This window comes from Oryctolagus cuniculus, chromosome 16, assembly GCF_964237555.1.
Source record: "Oryctolagus cuniculus chromosome 16, mOryCun1.1, whole genome shotgun sequence".
In the NCBI taxonomy this organism is placed as follows: Eukaryota; Metazoa; Chordata; class Mammalia; order Lagomorpha; family Leporidae; genus Oryctolagus; species Oryctolagus cuniculus.
In genome coordinates this window covers 68,419,958-68,442,667 of record NC_091447.1, presented here as the reverse complement: position 1 = coordinate 68,442,667, position 22,710 = coordinate 68,419,958, and the positions used below count along the sequence as shown (strand labels likewise).

At 42.9% G+C, this 22,710-nt stretch overlaps 2 protein-coding genes across 2 annotated transcripts in view; both read right to left on the bottom strand.

Moving 5' to 3' along the window:
• The window catches only part of LOC127487906 (endogenous retrovirus group K member 25 Env polyprotein-like), a 106,064-nt gene that overhangs the window by 6,894 nt on the left and 76,460 nt on the right, over positions 1-22,710 (bottom strand). The gene's annotated exons all lie outside the window — the stretch shown is intronic.
• Positions 4,270-14,446, bottom strand: LOC138845728 (olfactory receptor 7C1-like). The gene is made up of 2 exons (XM_070059222.1): positions 14,256-14,446; positions 4,270-6,516 (listed from the first exon to the last, which is right to left on the bottom strand). Exon 2 carries the CDS (start codon positions 6,498-6,500, stop codon positions 5,562-5,564), a length of 939 nt encoding a protein of 312 aa, XP_069915323.1. The 5' UTR covers positions 6,501-6,516; positions 14,256-14,446; the 3' UTR covers positions 4,270-5,561.

Here is a 22,710-nt window from a genome sequence, read left to right as displayed (position 1 = left end):
TGTCAGGATTTCATCATTCTTAGGTTTTCTGGTTTCTCTCTGTTATCTCTTTTTCTCTGAAAGGCTGACATACAGGGAGACTCCCAAGATGCCTGCACTGTGTGTGGCAGACCAATGCAGAGGCTGGGAGCTGGAACTCAATCCAGGTCTCCCACATGGGTAGCAGGGGCCCAACTGCTTGTGCTGTCACCTCTTCCTCTCACAGTCTGCACTGGCAGGAAGCCGAGTCACAGCCCAGAGCCAGGAATCCAACCCAGGTACCCCAGGTGGGAGGAGGACATCTTAATCACTCCTGTTTGTCTCTTTAAAGTCATCAAGTACATCCATCCTCATCACCAGTGGATATCAGACGTTCATAAGTATGCTTTAACTAAATGCACATGACCATATGAAACCACTGACCACAAATGGTATATTAGTGTATTCTTACCTGTCCAATATTTAGAAATAATGGACTATTTAGAAATACCTGAATTTTTAAAATTTTATTCATGTTTTTATCTATTCCCTTTGCTCTCATGCTCTCATCTACCCTGTATGATCTGCTATGTGAGAGCTGTCTCTTCCTTAAATATTGTTCCAGTTTTTCCTCTCTTTTCTATAGAGACTTGGTAAGACTGCTTTATAGTTTTTATAATCATAAGTGCCCTTATTTAAGTTGAGATATTTGGTATCAGGGAAGGGCAAGGCCATTGGAGTCCCAAACTTCCTGTGCATAATTCAAATATTTTCATGTTATACCTTCTTGATTCATTGGTTGCAATTCTCTAATTCTGGCTGCCTCAAGGCAACTTGACTTTATTACATTAATAGTTCACACTGTGATTGAATCAAGAAAAGAATTGTAAAACAAAGAATTCCAGAAAAGAATGTAAATGCACTTGAGCAGTTTCCTCATCTGTAAATGAGGAACAATAATTGTTCATGTTATAAGTCTTTGGGAAAGAAGCTTCTGTAATTATTTTACTACATTCTTATTCATTTTTCATTTTATTTGATTCTGGGCTGCCTCCAGGGTGCACATGAGCAGGAATTGGATTAGAAGTGGAGTGGTCGAGACCTGAACCAGGCACTGTGACACCGGTTGCAAGCTTCCCCACCTGAGGCTTCATTCACTGCAGCAAAATACAAGCTGCTTGTGCCAGTACTGATTTAGGGATCCTTAAATAGTTTTCTTTAAAACTTACCTGTGAAGTGTTTTGGGGCTCATTGGAGTGGTGAGCAGAATGTGAATAACAATAAAGAGATATAAAAAGCAAACAGAGGGGCTGGCATTGTGACATAACAAGTTAAGCTGCCACCTGCAACACTGGCATCCATATAGGGGCAGTTCAAGTCCTGGATGCTCCATTCCCCATTCAGCTCCCTGCTAATGTGCCTGGGAAAGCAACAGAAAGTGGCCCTAGTAGTTGGGTTCCTGCCACCCATATGGGACACCTGGATGAGGTTCCTAGATCCTGGTTTAGGCCTGGCCCAATAATGGCCATTGTGGCCATTTGGGGGAGTGAACCAGCAGATGGAAGATTTCTCTCTCTCTCTCTCTCTCACTCACTCTCACTCTCCTTCTCTCTCTCTCTCTCTCTCTCTCTCTCTCTCTCTCTCTCTTTCTTGCTCTCCTATCTCTGTAATTCTGCCTTTCAAATAAATAAATCTTTTTTTAAAGCAAATGGAGAAATAGTGATAAATAACACGGTGGGTATGTGAAGTGTTCAGTATAGTGCTCAGGAGCACTCTATGAGAGAGGAAACATCAGTCAGCTTAAGGACTGAGCCCCTGGAATTACAAAATCAAAGGAACCAAAGGGAAAGAATGAAGATAAGTAGAGAGCACAAGAGGGTCTCACAGGAGACTGTCAGCAGAGCAATATATTCATAATGCAAGTTCCACAATAAAAAGAAAAGGAAATAAGCATCCAGTACCCAGCCCTGTGTCTATGTTTTGGATTAGAGCAATTTACAAGTAAGGTTTCTATTTTTGAGATCCATACATTTCAGCAATATTTCTTAGTGGCAAAAAAATCAACCTTCTTAGCATTGTTTCATTGTTCATTTTCTTTCCTGTATATAGTTAACTTTAGAGTCACTCAGCTAAAGAGTGTTAGAAGAACAGGAATATGTGTGATAAGTTCATGATTGCAGTAAAATGTTTAAGACAAAATATAAACAGCGTCATTCCACCTTTCATCCTAATCAGAGGAAAATAACTTTCAGCCCTGTTTTATTCAAATACTCTGCAAAAAATCCCAAATATAAAATATTGATCATTTCTATTGATTGCTGGGGGTGCATTATCTGGACTTTATAAAATTCAGGGGCCAGTGCTGAGGCATAGCGGGTAAAGCCAACGCCTGCAGTGCCAGCATCCATATGGGCGCTGGTTCGAGTCCTCGTTGCTCCACTCCTAATCCAGCTCTCTGCTGTGTCTTGGGAAATAGTCGAAGATGGCCCAGGTGCTTGGGCCCCTGCACCCATGCGGGACCTGGAAGAAGGTCCTAGGTCCTGGCTCCTGGCTGCAGATCAGTGCAGCTCCAGCCATTGCAGCCGACTAGGGAGTTAACCTGCAGATGGAAGACCTAACTCACTCACTCTCTCTCTCTCTCTCTCTCTCTCTCTGCTTCTGCCTCTCTATAATTCTGCTTTCCAAATAAATAAATCTTTAAAAATATATTAAATGCAGTGTTCATAATGAGAAAGTTTTTTTATGCTCCATTCATCTTCATAAATTTTCAACATTTTTCTAATTTTGTGCTTTTATGAAACGAGATGCATACTCAAAAAAGCAGGCTACCTTTTAAAATTCTTGTCCAATATTGATCCTAACCAGGACCTGGTCTACTTTAAATTTTAATAAGTGGCCGGCACCCTGGCTCACTAGGCTAATCCTCCACCTTGTGGCGCCAGCACCCCGGGTTCTAGTCCCAGTCGGGGCACGGATTCTGTCCTGGTTGCCCCTCTTCCAGGCCAGTTCTCTGCTGTGGCCAGGGAGTGCAGTGGAGGATGGCCCAAGTCCTTGGGTCCTGCACCCCATGGGAGACCAGGAGAAGTACCTAGCTCCTGCCATCGGATCAGCGTGGTGCTGCCACGGCCGTTGGAGGGTGAACCAACGGCAAAAAGGAAGACCTTTCTCTCTGTCTCTCTCTCTCACTGTCCACTCTGCCTGTCAAAAAAAAGATTTAATATGTATACTTGGACCAAATACACAAAATCATACATTATCACTGATCCCATAGATGGCATTAGTGCATGGTGCTATCTGAATCATTAAAGAATAAATAGCACTTAGGAGGTATTTTCTATTTTTCATTTTTCTGAAAAAATTATTTATTTGAAAGGCAGAGTTACAGAGAGGCAGAGACACAGACAGGGATCACCCATCCCCTGGTTCACTCCCCAAAAGGCCACAACTGCTAGAGCTGGGCCAGGCCAAAGCCAGGAGCCTGGAATTCCATCCAGGTCTCCACACCGATGGCAGGAGTCCAGGCACTTGGGTCATCACCCACTGCCTTCTCAGGTACAGTTGCACAGAGCTGGACCAGAAGTGGGCAGCAAGGACAGGAACCTGCAGTCACATGAGATGCTAGCATTGGGGTTGGTGATTTAACCTGCTGTGCTACAATACTGGCCCCGGCATCACTGTGTTGAATGATGTTTGTGGATGATAGAAAGCTTGGGAACTGAATCTGGGTCCAGATGAGGACTCTGAAGTGACTGGGAGGCCCTCAGAGACATCACTGGCTTGGCCAAGGCTAAGAGCTCCAAGCTTCTAACCTGGTGACCTTGCAGAGAGGCCTAATCAAGAAGAGAGAAATCTCTGGCTGTAGCCAGAGTTCTCCATTGCTGCCTGGAGGCACTGTGGAAATTTCCCTTCATTGAGGCCAGAATCTGTAACCCTGAAGTTTCCTAATTCTCGGGAAGGTCCTTCAGAAACTTAAGCATTTTCTCCTTAGCCTAAAGCTCTCCTGTGGTCAGATCTCCCAAGGGTCTCTATCCTAAAGCAGATGAGAATTTCTTGTTGAATAAACAGAACCATGAGGTGTCATCTAAATGGAAAATGTCATCTTATGAGCCTATGCTCATGGGTATATTGGAAGGTGAGAAAGTGGAGGGAGGTAAAGTGAGTCATGGTAAGACTTCAAAGGTCTTTTATTATGTTCATTTTAATTTTAATTAATTTTAACAGACTCAATATGATTTGTGGATGTAAGTCTAAGAATATAATGAAATTCCCCTCCCTCCCTCCCTCCCTCCCTCCCTCCATTTCTCGCTCCTTCCTACCGTCCTTCCTTTTACCTTTCTTCTTTTTAGTTTTTGAGATGACATATTTTAAATTTACATTACAGTACACTGGCTTACTACTTCACTGAATATGAACCTTAAGTAAAAAGCAAAAAAATCTGGCTTAGTAGGAATGTAGATAATAGCTTTAAACAACAATTGAATGGAAACATGACCATTTCACCCATATTTGCGGTTTTTTGTCATTTAATCATTCATAATTTTTTCAGTAAAATAGAACCAATGACAAAGTAACACCTAAATATTTCCTGTGTGGTTATAAGATAATTAAGTTCATTTAGACTTTAAGCCATTTCCTCCAAACAGTTTATGTACATGAATAATTTTATGCATATTGCAATGCAAATAATCATACATACATTTTGTGTACTATAATAGTTATCACAGATCATGAAACACATATGTATTGGTCTTGTGGGGACAGGCTTATTTCACTAAGTATGATGATTTCCAGTTGCATCCATTTTTTGTGAAAGACAGAATTTCATTCTTTTTTACAGCTGAGTGATATCTGGCAGTGTATACAACATCCACATTAGCAGGGAGCTGGATCAGAGTCAGGATTCAAACCTGCACCCACATGGGACACCAGCACCACAGGCCACAGCTTTACCCACTACACCACTGCACCAGCCCCAAGTATAATGTTTAATTCATATAGACAACATGCTCACATAAGGTAGTTAGGTTTCCATTGCCTTATGCTTTCTTTGTATTTGGAACCTATAAGCTCCTGTGTTCTACTCCTTCATAAAATACTGTTGTGAATGATAGTCACCCCACTGTAATGTAGAGCACTAGAATTTCTTACTTCTCTCTCACTATATTTTGGTACCCAGTATCCAATCGCCCAAATTTTCTCACAGCTGTATCCCAGGTACCTAGAAGATCTGGTACAATATAGATTCTAGTAAATATTGTCGAGTGAATGAATTTGGTAAGAAACAGCTCTGGTTAATGGTAAAGTGAATTCACTTAAAAGCAGTAGTTTCTGAATCTCACTTGAGTGATTGTATTAATATGTAGGAGTGCAAACTCCAACCAAGGTGTAGTAATGTAAAAATGTAAAGGGAAGGGAAGAAGTGAGTAGAATAAGGGTAACAGGAATCATCATACGCTTCACACCAAGTACTCACAGGGTAGTTTTGACCAAAGATGGAGAACAGAGTGGGTAAGCATCAAAACTCTGTACAGTTCAGAGGCGGCATATATTTGTCCCACTGCTGTGACTTCCGGCAGCTCCCAAATCCAGGAACGATGTTCCCATCACTGAACATGGAGTGTGAACCCGAGAAGACTTTGTAAAGCTCTCTTAATGTCCGTGTTCCTCAGGCTGTAGATGAAGGGGTTCAACATGGGAGTGACCACAGTGTACATCACCGAGGCCACCATGCCCTTCCAGGAAGAGGACGAGGCATCAGAACTGAGATACACCCCAAGGCCTGTCCCATAGAACAGAGAAACCACAGTTAGATGAGACCCACACGTGGAGAATGCCTTGTATCTTCCACCAGTCGACGGAATTTTCAGAATGGAGGAGACAATTTGCATATAGGAGAAAAGGATCCCTGAGAGGGGAACAAAGCCAAGAAGAGCAGTCACCACGTAGAGCAGGGTGTAATTGATGAACTTGTCAGAGCAGGCAAGTACCAGGACCTGAGCAAGTTCACAATAAAAGTGTGCAACTACCCTTCTGGTGCAGAAGGACAGCCTCAGCATCAACAGGGTCTGGATCAGGGCACACGACAGACTGATGCACCAGGACACAAGAACCAGCAGGCTACAGAGACGGGGATTCATGATGACTGGGTAGTGCAAGGGGTGGCAGATGGCCACAAAGCGATCGTAGGCCATCCAGGTGAGGAGAAGTGTGTCCATGCCCCCAAAAACCATGAAGAAGTACATTTGAGTGATGCAGCCTGCAAAGGTGATGGAATAGTTCTGAGTCTTGATGTCCTGCAGCATCTTTGGGATGGTTGTAGAGATGAAACAGATGTCAGCCAAGGACAGGTTGGAGAGGAAGAAGTACATGGGCGTGTGGAGGCGGGCATGGGAGCTGATGGCCAGGATGATGAGCAGGTTTCCAAGCACTGTGACCACAAGCATGAGCAGGAACAAACCAAATAGCAGAGGTTGGTGCTTTGAGTCTTGAGAAAAGCCCAGGAGTAAAAATCCTAAAATACTTGTTCGATTTCCTGGTTCCATGTTGTTGACACATCAGCTAAGCAATTCAGGAAAAGAAGGCATGTGAAATAGACAATGAGCAGCCTTTCAATTCTCTCTGAATTTTCAATTCTTGAGGTGAAGAATTGAGGAAAACAATCTTACTGTTAAAAAACTTAGGAATTCTAGTCTGTCTCTTGTTATAGGCAACATTTTGTAATGCTGACCAATCTCTGTCCATTAGCCTCTGGGACACTCATCTATTCCCTTTGGTTTTGTGTGTGTGTTGTTTTATTTGAAAGGCAGAGTTACAAAAGGCAGAGGCAAGAGAGAGGTCTTCCATCCACTGGTCCACTCCCTAGATGGCCACAGCTGCTGGAGCTGTGCGGATCCGAAGCGAGGAAACAGGAGCTTCTTCCAGGTCTCCCACATGTGTGCAGGGGCTCAAGCACTTGGGCTACCCCCCACTGCTTTCCCGGGCCATATCAGAGAGCTAGATGGGAAGTGGAGCAGTCGGGACTTGAACCAGTGCCCATATGCAATCTGGCACTGCAGGTGGTGGCTTTAGTCACTATGCAACAGCACTGGACCCTCATCTATTCCCTTTATCTCTGACTTAGAGTCAAGGACAACAAAAAGCAATTTTAGATCTTAGGGATAAAATAGCCCACATCTTCACTAACACATAAGAAGCCCAGTGATCTAAAGGAAAGGTATAGGCCATCTTGCTTGTTGGAGCACATCTGAAACCAGAAAACCACATCTGGGTAGTAAGAAAATGTGAGAGCAGGGACAATATCTAGATAAAATATTGCAGGATAAGTAGGATGATGACTTACTTTCCAAGGTAAAGGAAGGAAGAAAGGGGAGGAGGGAGGAGAGAGGTGTGCATATTAGCAGGAAGCTAGCATTAGGAGCAGAGCCAGAACTCAGCCCAGGCTCTGTGATATAGGATGTAGGCATCCCCGCAAAAAAAACATCTTAACTAACCACTGCATCAAATGCCCACCTGCCTTACTTATTTTAGTGAGCAGGTGGGCCATGGCCAGGATTCTGGTGTTCCCTGGAATGTACTCTGCATGTTCATATCATCAACAGCATTGCAAAATAAAACAATTCCATCCCCTGCTAGGTCTATTGCAGGGACTTCCTTCCAAGTGTCCAGCCTGATAACACATCTTTCTAACGTGAACATCCAGTTGTATTACTCTCTCCTAAAATCTTGAGATGTCTTTCTGGCACTGTCTTTCTGATTCTGTTCAGGATGCTGTTGGGAAAAATTACTAACAAGGTGGCTGGCTTACAGATGACAGAAATTGCATGTGAGATTTCTAAGAGTCAGGGAGCCCTCTCATTTATTCTATTTCCTTAAGCACTTGTAGATCCACACAAAAATAAATTTGTCCTTTATTTCCATTTTCCATGAAGTTATGAAGTTTTATCATATGGTCCATGTGAACATTCAGGTTTTAGAACTATTTTCATGAAAGTAATTATTTGGCCAGAGAAAGGTTCTATTTCTGGGATAATCAAATCTTATTCTTTTAGTCTACATTAAAAAGTTGAGACAATGAAAAATGTACAGTGGAAAACATAATTGTGGAGTGCAGCATTGTAGCACAACACTTGCATTGCCATCATCCATTCTGGCTGCCCTGCTTCCAATTCAGCTCCCAGCTAATACACCTGGGAAAGCTCTGCCACCCACATGGAAGACCCCTATGGAATTCCTGGCTACCAGCTTTGGTGTGGCCCAGCCTTGACTATTGCAGCCATTTGGGAAGTGAACTAATGGATGGTCTCTCTCTTTCTCTCTCTTTCTCTCTCTCTCTCTCTCTCTCTCTCTCTCGTGTGTTTGTGTGTGTGTGTGTGTGCACGTGCACGTGCCCCTCTCCCTCTGACACTCTGCCTTTCAAATCAATGAATCTTGGAAAATGGGAGGGTAGTGGGTGGGAGGGACGGTATGTGGGGAAAGCCATTGTAATCCATAAATCGTACTTTGGAAATTTATATTCATTAAATAAAAGTTAAAAAAAAACAAAAACAAAAAAAACAAAAACAAATAAAAATAGCACCAGCCAAATGATGATTCAAATGAGTCATGACATGATGGTTAGGAATATCTTAAACTGCCCATGTATTAGAAACTTTCTGCCTACCTTTGGACCAAGGGTTAGACATCAGAAGCTGGGAGGATAGTCACATTCATCCTAGTCCCTTTGTCCATGCATCAAATGAGTATGCCCTATTCTACTTTTACTGCCTAGAGTCAGAGGGCAGTTGTGCTAAACTATGTTAGGAATAACCAAAGAATAAATGAGGGCTAGCGCTGTGGAGCAGTGTGTTAATACCCTGGCCTGAAGCGCCAGCATCCCATATGGGTACCGGTTTGAATACCAGCTGCTCCGCTTCCCATCCAGCTCTCTGCTTTGGCCTGTGATAGTAGAAGATGACCCAAGTCCTTGGACCCTTGCATTCACATGGGAGACCCGAGGAAGCTCCTGGCTCCTGGAGCTCGCTCGCTCGCTCTCTCTCTGCCTCTCCTTTCTCTGTGTAACTCTCATGTTCAAATAAATAAATAAATCTTTAAGAAAAAGAATGAATGAGGCAGCTTGTCAGTCACTGAACAAGTCCTGGAAACCATTCTGCAAGAAAGGAGTCTGGGCCAGGCTATGTGTTAGCTGTTGTTATATGAAGATTAAGAGTGTGGCCTTTGTATTCATGGTCCAGCCTCCAAGGTGCAGAGATAGTTGCAGAAAACAGTAATTGTAACACAGAGAATTAAGTGCTAAGGTGGATTACTGTGTGGAATACAGAGAGGAGCTCTAAATTGAGAAGAGGGATGAGAGATGTCTGAATGCAAGAAGCAAGAAGCAAAGTGTTCAGGCACTTTGCTCTTTTTTTTTTTTTTTTGACAGGCAGAGTGGACAGTGAGAGAGAGAGACAGAGAGAAAAGTCTTCCTTTGCCATTGGTTCACCCTCCAATGGCCGCTGCGGGCAGCATGCTGCAGCCGGCGCACCGCGCTGATCCGATGACAGGAGCCAGGTACTTATCCTGGTCTCCCATGGGGTGCAGGGCCCAAAGACTTGGGCCATCCTCCACTGCACTCCCTGGCCACAGCAGAGAGCTGGCCTGGAAGAAGGGCAACCGGGACAGAATCTGGCGCCCCGACCGGGACTAGAACCCGGTGTGCCGGCGCTGCAAGGCGGAGCATTAGCCTAGTGAGCTGCGGTGCTGGCGCACTTTGCTCTTAAGTAGATAGTGGTAGATGAGAACGATCAAGAATGATGTTGGAGAGATGGGCACAGATGACATCTCAGAACCTGGAAAGGGAAATTGCACAGAGAATGGGGCTGTGAAGGGAATACAATACAGGGAGGGCTGGAGAGAGAATGAATGAATGAATACAATCAAGGGACTAATGTGATATGAATTACAATTATTGCTGGTACCTGGAGGGAAAGATGAGTTTGGGGCAGACAAAACATATGGGGAGTCTTCACATCATTTGAATTGAAGGGACCCACTGAAGAATTATGTTGCCTAAGAAAGACAAGCATCAAGAGAGGTGCACAAGGAAATCAAGGGAAATCACGGGAAAGGGATATGGTGGGTTCCAGTGCACCCCTGCCATCCCCAAGAATTAAAGCAGGGGATGTCAAGAGGGAACATGGTGTTGGGCTTACCTGTGTCCTTCCCTTTTCCTCTCACAGCCCAACCAAGGATTTCTGTACCACAGTCCAAGGTGCTGGGGAATCCAGCCTCTGCTTTCTTGAAGGAATCTAATAAGAGCCCTGGATAAGGGTTAAGAGAGAAGGACAAGGACAGGTCTTTCTGGAAAGCAGGAAATGTTCTTAAGCAAGTGTGGGTCACAGAATTCAGAAGGCTTGGTCTGGGGGTGGTGGAGAATGGAGGATTTGGAGTTCTCGGGTCAGGTAACAAGAGAATAGATCTAGAAGGGTCCAGGACTTTGCTGTTAAAAATCTACAGTTCTATCAGGACCTTGGGGCATCCACCTGTGCAACTTGGACTGGAAATCACAACAGTAGACCATGTGGTCCAGGGCAGTGAAATGGCCAACAAAGACTAGCACCTCTCATCATCTTCTCAACCATGCCCACAAACAAAACACAACCAAAGTGAAAACTCACTACGCAGTGGCCGCTATCACCAAGCAGTCTAATCATTCTTCCTTCCCAGAAATTACGTTCAGCAAGTCTTGCTCCATGAACATTACAGAGTTTACCCTACCTTATACTTAACAATAAGCAATGCCCTTTCCCCTCCCCTAGTTTCCTCAACACTTACCAGGCTATGCAGGCTCAGCAGCGTGAACCCACCGAATCAAATGTCTAGAATCTTTCTCTTGTAGAGGGTGGACGATAAAAACAGAAGGTCTGGCCCCCAGCAGAGTGTGAGATAGAACCAGGCATGTGGTACAGGGCCTGGATCACTTCTTCTGGAGATGATGTGAGTGTCTCGAGTGTGGGACCTTGATGACTATAAATTAGTGAGTTCCAAGTTGTGTCCTGGAGGCTGTATCCCCTCTGAAGCTGATTAGAATAATTGATCAGTGATGTGTTCATTCTTTGATCATTTTGGCTCCTCAAGGACAGGGACAACACAAACAGGAGTCTCTACCCTGCCAATTCATTATCCCTGGGAGACTAACACTGAAGACATCTGTAATTGCTCTCTCCCACATTCTTCACCTCTGGGAAAAATTAATCTTCCTCAGATCATTTCTTGGTGACAAATATGGCAGCGTTTTTGACTTCTAGATTCCTAATAAGATGACAGTTGAGTAGAAAGAGTCCCAGGATTCACTGGAGCAGTGATGTCAAAATCTAGCCTAAACCAGGACTGCCTCAATATTTGTATTTTTTAAAGATTTATTTATTAAGTTGAAAGAGTTAATATATATCATATTATAATATATTACTATATAATATATATTATATATAATATATTCTTATATATTATATATTATATAATATAAATTATATATAATTATATATTATATAATTTTTATAATTTGAGACAGCATCTTTTAAATTTACATTACAGTAAAAAGGCTTAATACTTCATCAAATAAGTTTAACAAGTAAAAAGCAAAAAGACCCTAGTTTAGTGGGAATATAGACAATGATTATAAATAATTAAATGGAAAAGTGACCATTTCACACATATACACCAAATGTTAATCACAAATAAAAAATAACACATTTTATTTCTTGAACTATTTGTTAACACTTTATAATGGTTTTATATTTGTGTGTGTGTGTGTGTACATACAGATACATAACAAAATACAGCATTTAACCATTTTCAAAAATGTTCCTTGGGAGCTGGCACTGTGGTACAGTGGGTTAAAGCCCTGGTCTGAAGCTTCGGCATCCCATATGGGCACCAGTTCTAGTCCTGGCTGCTCCTCTTCAAATCCGCCTCTCTGCTATGGCCTGGGAAAGCAGTGGGGGATGTCCCAGGTCCTTGGGCACCTGCACCCATGTGGGAGACCTGGAGGAAGCTCTTGGCTCTTGACTTCGAATCAGCTCAGCTCTGGCTGCTGCAGCCATCTTGGGAGTGAACCAGCAGATAGCGGACCTCTCTCTCTGTCACTTCCTCACTCTAACTCTGACTTTCATATAAAAAAATGAATTTTTTTTTAAAAAAGTTCTTTGAGTTATTTTGATCTACTTTAATGGCAGTATGATAGAAAGAGAGAAAGCTTCCATCCACTAATTGACTCCCCAAAATGCCTGCAACAGCCAGAGCTGGTCCATGCTGAACCCAGGAGCCCAAAGTTCCATCCTGGTTTCCTGTGTGTATGGCAAGGGCCCAAGCAATTGGACTATCATCCGCTGCCTCCCAGGTTGCAATAGCAGGGAGCTGGATGAGAAATGGAATAGCTGGGGCTTGAATAGGCACTCCACGATGCAGGTACCCAAGAAACTGTTGAACAGCTTTGCCACAATGCCAGCCCCTATTGTAACCATTTCTCAGTGTATAGTTCGGTGGCACAAGATACACTCCAATGTTGTATACTGTTGCTGTGGATTCGTTCTGAGAGGAGAAGCATGGTGGGGACAAGAGGTGTGGAGTCACGACACAGACACCGGGAGTTGGGTGAAAGTGGGAAAGAGGTGAGCAGATTGCAGATTCACTGGTTTCAGTTGGTGCAGCAGCTTATAGAGCCAAGGCAGCCAATCCACTCAAGGGACAGTTAATGCCCTAGCCAATCACAGCCTGTTGCCAGGCAAACTCCTTTGCTAGTTGGGTTCCAAAGCCATCTAATCACAGTCTGTTGCCAGGCAGGCTCCATTGCCATGTGGTTTCCAAAGCCATTCCCGAGTAACTGACACTCACTTGCCAGTGGCCACCTTGGCACGACCTTCTCATTCCACTACATTTCCCCCTTTTCATTTAATTTTGAGCACTGGGAGGCATGATCCTTGGCCATTACATTGCTGACCCCGTTTCTATGTGGTCTTCGTATGCAGCTGTGCCTGTCTTAGGTTCTCCTCTGGGAATCTTACCCATCATTGACTAACCAGCCCTCGAAATGGGAGACCACAGGAGTGCTTGCTCAGATGAGGGTAGGAATGAGGGACAATGGTAATCAGGAATGGCATGACTACACGCAGGCTCTTGGCTGTTCAAATGGCTGACCAGAGCTAGTGGGGTAAAAGATAGTAGCAGATGTGACTGTGGGCAGTTCCTCAGGGCAGATTGCTAGGGCAGCAGCTTGACAATTGGGAGCAGGTGCATCTGCTAACAAGGCGGACTCTCAGTCTTGACCAGCTGATTCTGGTTGACTGTCAGTTGCAGGCTTGATGTTTCTGGCTAGTACCCAAATGGGCTGTCCCACATTCTCTGGAAAGACACAAGCATATCCTTGGCCCTTGGTTAGCAGAAGCCTTTTTATGGGTGTTGGAATCCAGGGCCTGAATTGTGAATCCACTTCAAGATTAATGGCAAACATGTGGGTGGGATGGGGTCTAGTGGCTGCCCTGAGAGCCTGGGGTGCCTGGGGACTGCCAAAAAGAGGGGATCCTCACTGTGTGCAGATGGGATGACCTCACATGGGTTATCGCCTCAAGGTTATCTAAGTTCATCTCACGGATATTTGGGGGGTGGCTGACTAGGCATTGCTGTGTTGTCTGCTGTCATTTTCACTGTCAGAGCTCTCTCTCCCTAAGTCATCAACTGTTGCTTGTGAGGCAACAGCCTGGAGTGGCAGGCTCTGATCACTCACACATTCATTATATTTGGTAATCTGTGTGGGTTTCTGAGAGGGGGGTAACTTTCCCACGTTTGAGGGCTCAAGAGCAGCGCACCACGTCAATTCTAGCCAAAGGAAAGACACCCACAGCACTGCTACCATAACAAAACAAATTCCTAGCACCTCAGTGGCTGATGGCATTATGCAGGGGGTTCCCTACGTTAGACGAACAGACAGTAGTGTATAAGATCGTAAGTATGGCCTGTGCTTAGCGGGGACTTCCTTGATTTGATAGGTCAAGGACATATGCCCACATGGTGTCACCAGGGTGTCACCTCTCTCCAGTGAGGGAAGATCACTAAGTTCCAAATTCTGGGATGATCAGTCCCTTATGTGAATTCACCAGGTGAACTGAAAGTAAAAGGAGCCAAAAAGCAGTGTTACACTTCTGGGCAGTGTGTGCCTAACCTGGGGTCTCTTCGAACAAGGACAAGGACAAGGAAAGGGGCATACGAGGGGGTTCTGTGCTCACCCTCACAGAACCAGACAGCACACAAAACACTGAGGGGCCTACCTGCTGAAATCAAGGGGGGACCTCGCCAAGTCTGACACACTGTCTCTCAGTCACGTTGGGCGCCAGAAGTTGTGGATTCATTCTGAGAGGAGGAGCGTGGTGGGAGCAAGACGCATGGAGTCACCACATAGTCCCTGGGAGTCGGGTGAAAGCAGGCCAGAGGTGAGCAGCCCGCAGACTCATTTATTTCAGTTGGCACAACAGCTTAAATAGCAGAGGCAGCCAGTCCGATCAAGGAGTGGTTTATGCCCTAACAATTCACAGCCCATTGCCAGGCAACCTCCATTGCCAGGTGCTGTCTGAAGCCATTCCTGTGTAACTGACACTCACTTGCCAGTGGCCATCTTGGCATGGCCTTCTCATTCCACCACAGTACACTGTCCTCTATCCAGTTCTTTTAGCTTTTCATCATCCCAAGCAGAAATCTGTATGCCTTACAAAAAACAACTGCCCATTTTCTAACTCCAGCCCCAGGGCAGATGTTGTGTCCAGATAAGTAGATCCCCAAGAAGCTATCAGCAACCCAATCACACCGAACTGCAAAAGCAGGGTTTATTCAGGAGTATAAGCCACAACAGGGACCCCATCCAACCAACTGGCACAGCGGAGGAAGGAGTGAGGCCTCGGTCTTGTTAGGGAGAGTTTTTAAAGAAAAAAAGGGCTACATCAGCAGGAAAAAAAGAGTTGCATCAGCGGGGGCTTACAGCATGGGAGCTTTGGGTGCAGGCAGTTACTTTGGCCTTGGTCTACTGAGCTAGCTGTCCCTGGTAAGCTTTGATATCTCCGGAATGCCTGAATGCCTGCTTCTACAAGGACTTGGGTCTGCTATGGGAAACGGAGGCTGCTTTTTTATTGTTTTAAAATGGAGTCACTTTGGCTCTTCACAGCCTCTATTCTTCAGTAGTGTCTATGAATTCTCTATCTGGGTTCCTCACTGAAGTGGAATCAGACAATGTCTGACATTTTGTGTCTGCTTTATTTTAGTTCCATAATGTTTTCAAGGTTCAACTATGGTATGTTTCTAAATTTCTTGTTTCATGGTGATAAAATTCACATCAAATCTATCAAGTTAGTAATTTTTCAAGCTTTACTGAGATATAATTAACAAATAAAAATCATAGATTTTGATGTTGTAATATACCTATAAGTTGTGAAATTATTATTACAATCAAGTGGACACTTCCATCACCTCACATGATTACCATTTGTGTGTGTGTGTGTGTGTGTGTGTGTGGTGAGAACACGGAAGATCTACTCACCGGGGCAAACATTTGGCACAGAGGTTAACACACCAGTTGGGACATCTGCAACCCATATCAGAGTAACTGGGTTTGAGTCCCAACCCTGCTTCTAATTCCAGATTCTTGATAATGTGTACCCTGAGAGGCAGCCAGCAATGGCTCAATTACTTGGGTCCCTGCTAGATTAAATTCCTGGTTCATGGCTTCAGCCTGGCTCAGCCTTGGCTGTTGTAGATATCTGGAGTGTGAATCAATGAATGGATGACCTCTGTCAGTCTTTCTCTGTTTGTCTCCCTGCCTTTCAGAATAAATAAATACTTTTTAAATATACTCAGCAATTTATAAGTATACAATAGTTATAAGTTTAGTATTGAGTCTATTTACATTATTGCATAACCACCACCAATGTCTATCTCCAAAACGTCTTTCATCTTCCCAAACTGAAGCTCTGTACCCACCAAACACTAACTCCCAGTTCTTCCACCTCCCCTGCCAACCTCTGGCACCCACCATTCTACTTTCTCTATGAATTTGACTACTGTAAGTTCCAGATACAAATGCAATCATACAATATTTGTTCTTTGGGGACTGACTTCTTTCATTTAGTATAATGTATATTCATGGTTCACTCACACTGTAGCATGTGTGTGAAATTCCATCCTTTTCCAGGGTGAATAATATTCCATTGTAGCTATAGGCTGTATTATTTCATATGCCCAAGGATGCCATATTGCTCCACTTTTGGTCATTGTGGATAATGCTCCTATGAACATGAGTGCACAACTGTTTCTTCCAGTCCCCACTTTATACTACTCCAATTTTTTTGCCTTAGCACTTTCTACACTTGAAATGTTACTGGGTCACCTTTTTGTGAGAAACCATGGCTCCCAGAACTGGAACCATTGTAGTTTCTCAATAGATATTTACTGTGAATACCTAAGATTTAAGGAAGAAGAAGAGACTGAAAATGAAATAAACAGGACCGGGGTGGGAATTTAGCCTAGTCTGAGACGCAAGCTCAGAAGCCAGCTTCCCACAGCAGAGTACCTGCGTCAAGCACTTGACTCTGGCTCCTGACTCTAGTGTCCTGCAAATGCAGACCCTGGGAGGTGGCAGTGATGGCTCAATTGATCAGGTTTCTGCCACCTACATGGGAGACCTGGATTGAATCCTGACTGCTGGCTCCTCCTCCAGCTGGGCTGGTGCAGCCATCTGGGGAGTAAACAGAGTTGATGGCAACTTTCTCTGTCTCTCTCTCATTCCCTCCTTCTCACGTGAACAATAATCTAAATTTTAAAAATGGAAGATCTCCCTACCCCAATTAAACATTTAAAAGTACACTATTTTTTCTCCTCAAATACCACAAGGAAGCAGCTCCACTAACAAGTAAAGTTTAAGCAACTAGTGCTCTCAAGGGATCTAGAACTCCTGAGGTTGTTATAGTTCATCACTGAGGAAAAGAAAAAAGATAACAAGGACAGAGAGAAAAAGGTTTTGCTCCTTATACATCTGTTTCCCACATGTCCTAGAGCTAAAAGGGGATATTAATCTAAAACTTGGCTTTATATAATCTTCATGGAACCTTTTTAAATTAATTTTATTTTAATTGACAATTATATTTATATGCTTGTGGGGAAGAGTGTAATGTTTCAATGCATATATACATGGTGGAATAATTAAATGGGGCTAATTAAAGTATCCATCATCTTATTTCTTTGTGGTGTTATAACAAGACAGAAAATCCATGGGTTATTGTCAGCTGCCTTGGCCAATCAAACTCACCTGCAATGATTTGCTCTCGGAATAGAAACGATTATATTTAAATCTGCACATTTCAGGCGTGAGGCCAGTAACTACATACTAGGCTCCCAGAGGAGCTGGAAGTTACAGGTCCTGGGGCTTACTTCTAAGGAAGTTATACATATTCATTAAGTTTAGGGAAGTTCCAGGCAGAGTTATGCATTTCAGAAAGGAGTAGGCACACATGCCTGCTAAGGTGTCATGTGTCTTGCATTATTTCATGTTCATCTGGTGTTGAAGACTTAACATAAAGAGAGGGGTTAGCTTCATATCAGGAAGGTGATGGTGAGGGGCCAAGCCCGGCTTCAGCACAGGTGCCACAAAGCAGCCACAGCTGAATCAGACTTGCATGCGACTCCTGCATGAAATGTGTTAACCACTGAGTGTGGCTGCATCCAATCAACGGCTTCCTCCTGGTCCTTCCCGCCCCTTTATTTGCAAGAACACCTGGTTATTCTCAGCATTTAGCCAATGATAGGCTACTTGTTTTTCTTCTGTGGGGGCAGAGAGGTGTGTTGAGCTCTCCTGCAGTTTATAACTTATGGAGTTAAAAGAGGGAAAGGGCATCACTGTCATCTGGATACTTCCTACTTCACTGGGGCCATGAGCCCTAAAGGGCTTCAAGCAGGATGCAAACGAATTTTAAGGACTGGGGAGCAGGATCCCATGGAGGTGAAAGGTCTTGCAGTAGGAGGTCCAGCTCGGGCTTTCTTGGCTACAAATGAAAATGGTTGGAAAATGAAGAAGATGGAGACCAAATAAGCAGAGAACAGGAAAGCAGATGGGTAAGTCAGCCAAACCCAGCAGAAGCTGGAGCACTCCGTCCACCAGTCACATGAGGTTTCAGTAGTCCTTACTCCCGCTTGTTGGCTGTCCAGTTGATCGGTCGACTTCATGGCTGGACATGTTTACCCAAACTCAGCAGGGCTGTTGGGTCACACAGACTCCCCTTGTTTCTGTCAGGAGAAAGCTCTAAGGCGATCTTAACTTGCTGGATGGCTACAGATAATGCTGGCCAGTGGTTGCCCTCAGGAAGCCAAATTTCGGGATGATGTGGTTAAGTCGTGTTTTACTGAATTCTGTAGCTTTTTTTGATTTGATTCAAGTATGCTTCCAGCTGACTGGTAAAAATATCCACATCCTTTACCAAGTACTTAAGTCCCCTGGGCTCTCAACATCACAGTCAAATCAGTTTGTTAACCCCCAGGTAGTCGCCCCTAGAATTCTGAGCCTGGGACTTGGGGCACTCTCGTTATTTTGAGTTTCAGGCTTTTTTTTTTTAAATAAACATTTATTTGAAAGGCAGAGTGACAGACAGAAGGGGAGAAAGAGAGAGGTTTGCTATCCGCTGGTTCACTCCACAAGTGCCCACAACAGCTGGTGCTGGGCCAGACTAGAACTGCCTCCAGATCTCCCATGTGGGTGCAGGAAACCAAAACTTGAGTCATCGTCCACTGTTTCCCAGGTGTATTAACAGGCACCTGGATTAGAAGCAGAGCAGCCAGGATGTGAACTGGAACTCAGATACGGAATGATGTCATTGCTGGCAACAGCTTAACCCTCTGTGCAACATTGCCAGCCCCACTCTCATCTCTTTGGGGTGGTTGTGGGTGTTTGCACACAACATACACTTTTGGGTGATTCCTTGTATCCAGTCAGATTGTTTGAGAGTCATTGAAATACATCTCCATTCCATAATGAGTACGGTCACATGTAGCCTCAGCAATTTGAAAGGCACAATTGTCAGGTATAGAAAACATGTTTGTCAGGATTATAATACCAACCTTTTCTACACTGATGGAAGCCCATATGATTCTCTTCAGTGAGTGTCTGAATTAGTATCAGTAGGGGCAAGTGTTAGACAAGCTAAAAATTGGAATGAGTGTCATATACAGATAGGAGATTTATATAGGAAAACATTGGCTGCTTCATCTGCTGGCTGATTGGTGCCCCTGACAATACATAACTGCTACTTCAGTGAGCCCTTTACTATCACCAGTAACTTCAGTATTAGAGTCCCCACGTGTTGTTTCTTTATTGTCTGCCATTAGAAGTCCCACTTGCCTTCCAAATAGCTCCTTAGGCATGTGGAACCAGAAATGCACACCTGGAATTGGGCTAAATGTGTATGTTTCTCCCTGAAGGCCAGTCCAAGGGCACAATCTCTATTCATACTCTATGCCCATTCCGTAACTGGATTTTTTGTTTTCTAATTAGTTTTTCTGGGTTCCTTGTATATTCTGGATAGTAATCCTTTGTCAGAAGAATAGCTTAAATATGCTCTCACTTTATGTTGGTTGTTTCTTCATTTTGCGGATTGTTTCCTTGACTGTGCAGAAGTTTCTCTCTTTTATACATTCTGATATGTTTTTGCTTTTCTTTTTTGTGCTTTTGGGATCTTATTAAAAAAAAGCATTGTCTGTGGTATTATATTGAAGTTGTTCCCTTTTTTTTCTAGTAGTTTGATAGTTTTGGGTCTTATATTTAGATCTTTGATCATTTTGAGTAGATTTTTGTATAAGAGGGAGGAAACATCTTAGTTCAATTAACTGCATATTGATATACAGTCTTCCCTTGCCAGTAACTGAAGAGACAGTCCATGCTCCAATGTGCTTTCAACAACTTTGTCAAAGTTGACTATAGATTCATGGATTCACTTTTTTGATCTCCAATCAGTCTCTTTGTTCTACATGACAATTTTTATGTAAGTACCATGCTGTTTTAGTTGAAATAGCTCTGTAGAATGTCCTGAAATCTAGTATTCTGATGCCTCCCTCTTTGTTGTTGTTCAAGATTAAATTTTATAAATTTATAATAGTTCCATGAAAAATGTAGTTAGTATTTCCATGGAGACTGCATTGAATCTGGAAATCTCTTTGGGTAGTATGGACATTTTAATTATATCTTGCAATCTTTTTTGTTTTGTTTTCTTTACCTCTTTCAGTAGTGTTATGTAATTTTCATGGTAGAGATCTTTCATACCCATGGTTAAATGGATTGCAAGGCATTACAATTTTTTGTAATTACTTCTTTCTGGTGCAGTTAATTATGGTGTATAGAAATGCTGCTGAGTTTTGCATACTGAATTTGTACCATGCAACTTTACTGAACTTGTTTTTCAGTTCCACTAGTCTCCTGGTGAATGTACTCAGGTTTATTTCCGTACAAACTCATGTCATCTACAAACAGGGGCAATTTGATTTCTTCCTTTCCTATTTGTCTACCTTTTATTTCTTTCCCTTGCCTAACTGCTTTGGCTAAAACTTCCAATGCTATACTGAATAAGAGCAGTGAAGGTTGACAGCCTTTTCTGGTTCCAGATCTTAGAGGACATGGTTTCAGCTTTGCTCCTTCCAGGATCACGTTGGCTATGGGTTTGTCCCATCTGGCTTTTACTGTGTTGAGGTGTACTCCTTCTATACTTAATTTATTTAAGATTTTCAGTCATGAGTGGATAATGAATATTGCCAAATGCTCTCTGCATCTACTGAGTTGATCATATGAATTTTGCCTTTTTTTCTGTTGATGTGATATATTAGTTATTGACTTGCATAGGCTGAATATTTCTGAATCCCTGATAGAACTCAGACTTCATCATACTAAAGGACTTTTGTTGGTGTGTGTGTTGAATGCCAATTGCTAGTATACAGTTGAGAATTTTTGCATCTGTGTTCATCAGGGATATTGACCTATGGTTTTTTTCCTGTTGTGTCCTTGACTGGTTTTGAAATCAAGGTAATGCTAGCCTCATAGAATGCATTGGGAAGGGTTCCCTTCCTTTCGATTACTTGGGAGTACTTTGAGATTAATTGCTGTTAGTTCTTCCTTAAGAGTTTGCTAGAATTCAGCAGTGAAGCCATCTGGTCCTGGGCTTTTCTTTGTCCAGAGACTTCTTGTTACACTTCCATCTCACTACTTTTTATTGGTCCATTCAGGTTTTCTTTGTTGTTCAATCCTGGTCAGTTACAGGTGTAGAAATTTGTCCTCCTCTTCAAAGTTTGCCAATTTGTTGGTGTGTAGTCATTCATAATAGTCTGTAATGGCTCTTTATACTTCTGTGGTGTCATTTGTAATGTCTCCTTTTCCATCTCTGCTTTTATTTATTCAAGTCTGCTTTCTGGTTTTACTCTAGCTAAAGATGTATGTTTTATCTTTTCAAAAAACCAAATTTTTTACTTCATTAATCTTTTCTATTTTAGTTTCCTATTTTATTTATTTCTGCTCTGATGTTTCTTTCTTTCCTCCTAGCTTTGAGCTTGGTTGTATCTTGCTTTCTAGGTCCTTAAGTTGTAGTTAGGTTGTGGTGTGTGTGTCTGTGTGTGTGTGTGTAGGTGCTTACTGTTATAAACTTTTCATTAGAATTGCTAGAATTGCTTCCGCTATGTCATAAGTTTCAGGTTATTGTGTTTCTATTTTCATAAGATTCAAAGAATTTTTAAATTTTCCTTATTTTTCAAGGACCCGTTTTTCATTCAGAAGCAAGTTTTCATTTCCATTATTTGGATAACTTCTAGAGTTATTTTCTCTTTGGCTGACCATTTCTAATTTTACTCCATTGTGGTCAGAGAGGATAATGTGATGATTTTGATTTTTTTTTAATTTGCTGGGATTTGCTTTTTGTTTTTGTTTTTGTTGTTTGTTTTTTTTTTTTTTAGTCATTAAAATTAGGAAGATTTATTTTTTTAACTTTTATTTGAGGAAAATAAATTTGCAAAGTACAGCTTATAGATTACAATGGCTTCCCCCCCATAACTTCCCTCCCACCCGCAACCCTCCCCTTTCCCTCTCCCTCCCCCCTTCCATTCACATCTAGATTCATTTTCTATTCTCTTTATATACAGAAGATCAGTTCAGAATATATTAAGTAAAGATTTCAACAGTTTGCACCCACATAGAATAACAAAATGTAAAATACTGTTTGAGTACTAGTTATTGCATTAACTCACAATGTACAGCACTTTAAGGACAGAGATCCTACATGAGGGGTAAGTGCACAGTGACTCCTGTTGTTGACTTAACAAATTGACACTCTTGTTTATGGCATCAGTAATCACCCTAGGCTCTTGTCATGAGTCACCAAGGCTATGGAACCTTTTGAGTTCACCAACTCTGATCATATTCCGACAGGGTCATAGTCAAAGTGAAGGTTCTCTCCTCCCTTCAGAGAAAGGTACCTCCTTCTTTTCACTGGGATCTCACTCGTGGAGATCTTTCATGTAGGGTTTTTTATTTTTTTTTTTAGCCAGAGTGTTTTGTGCCGCTCCCCGTCTTCGTGGGGGAACGACACTAAACCCTGCCTAGGCTTCATATCCGAGTCACGGCACCATTATGTCGCTCCCCCTCTTCGTGGAGGAACGACACTAAACCCTGCATAGGTTTCCTATCCGAGTCACGGCACCATTATGTCGCTCCCC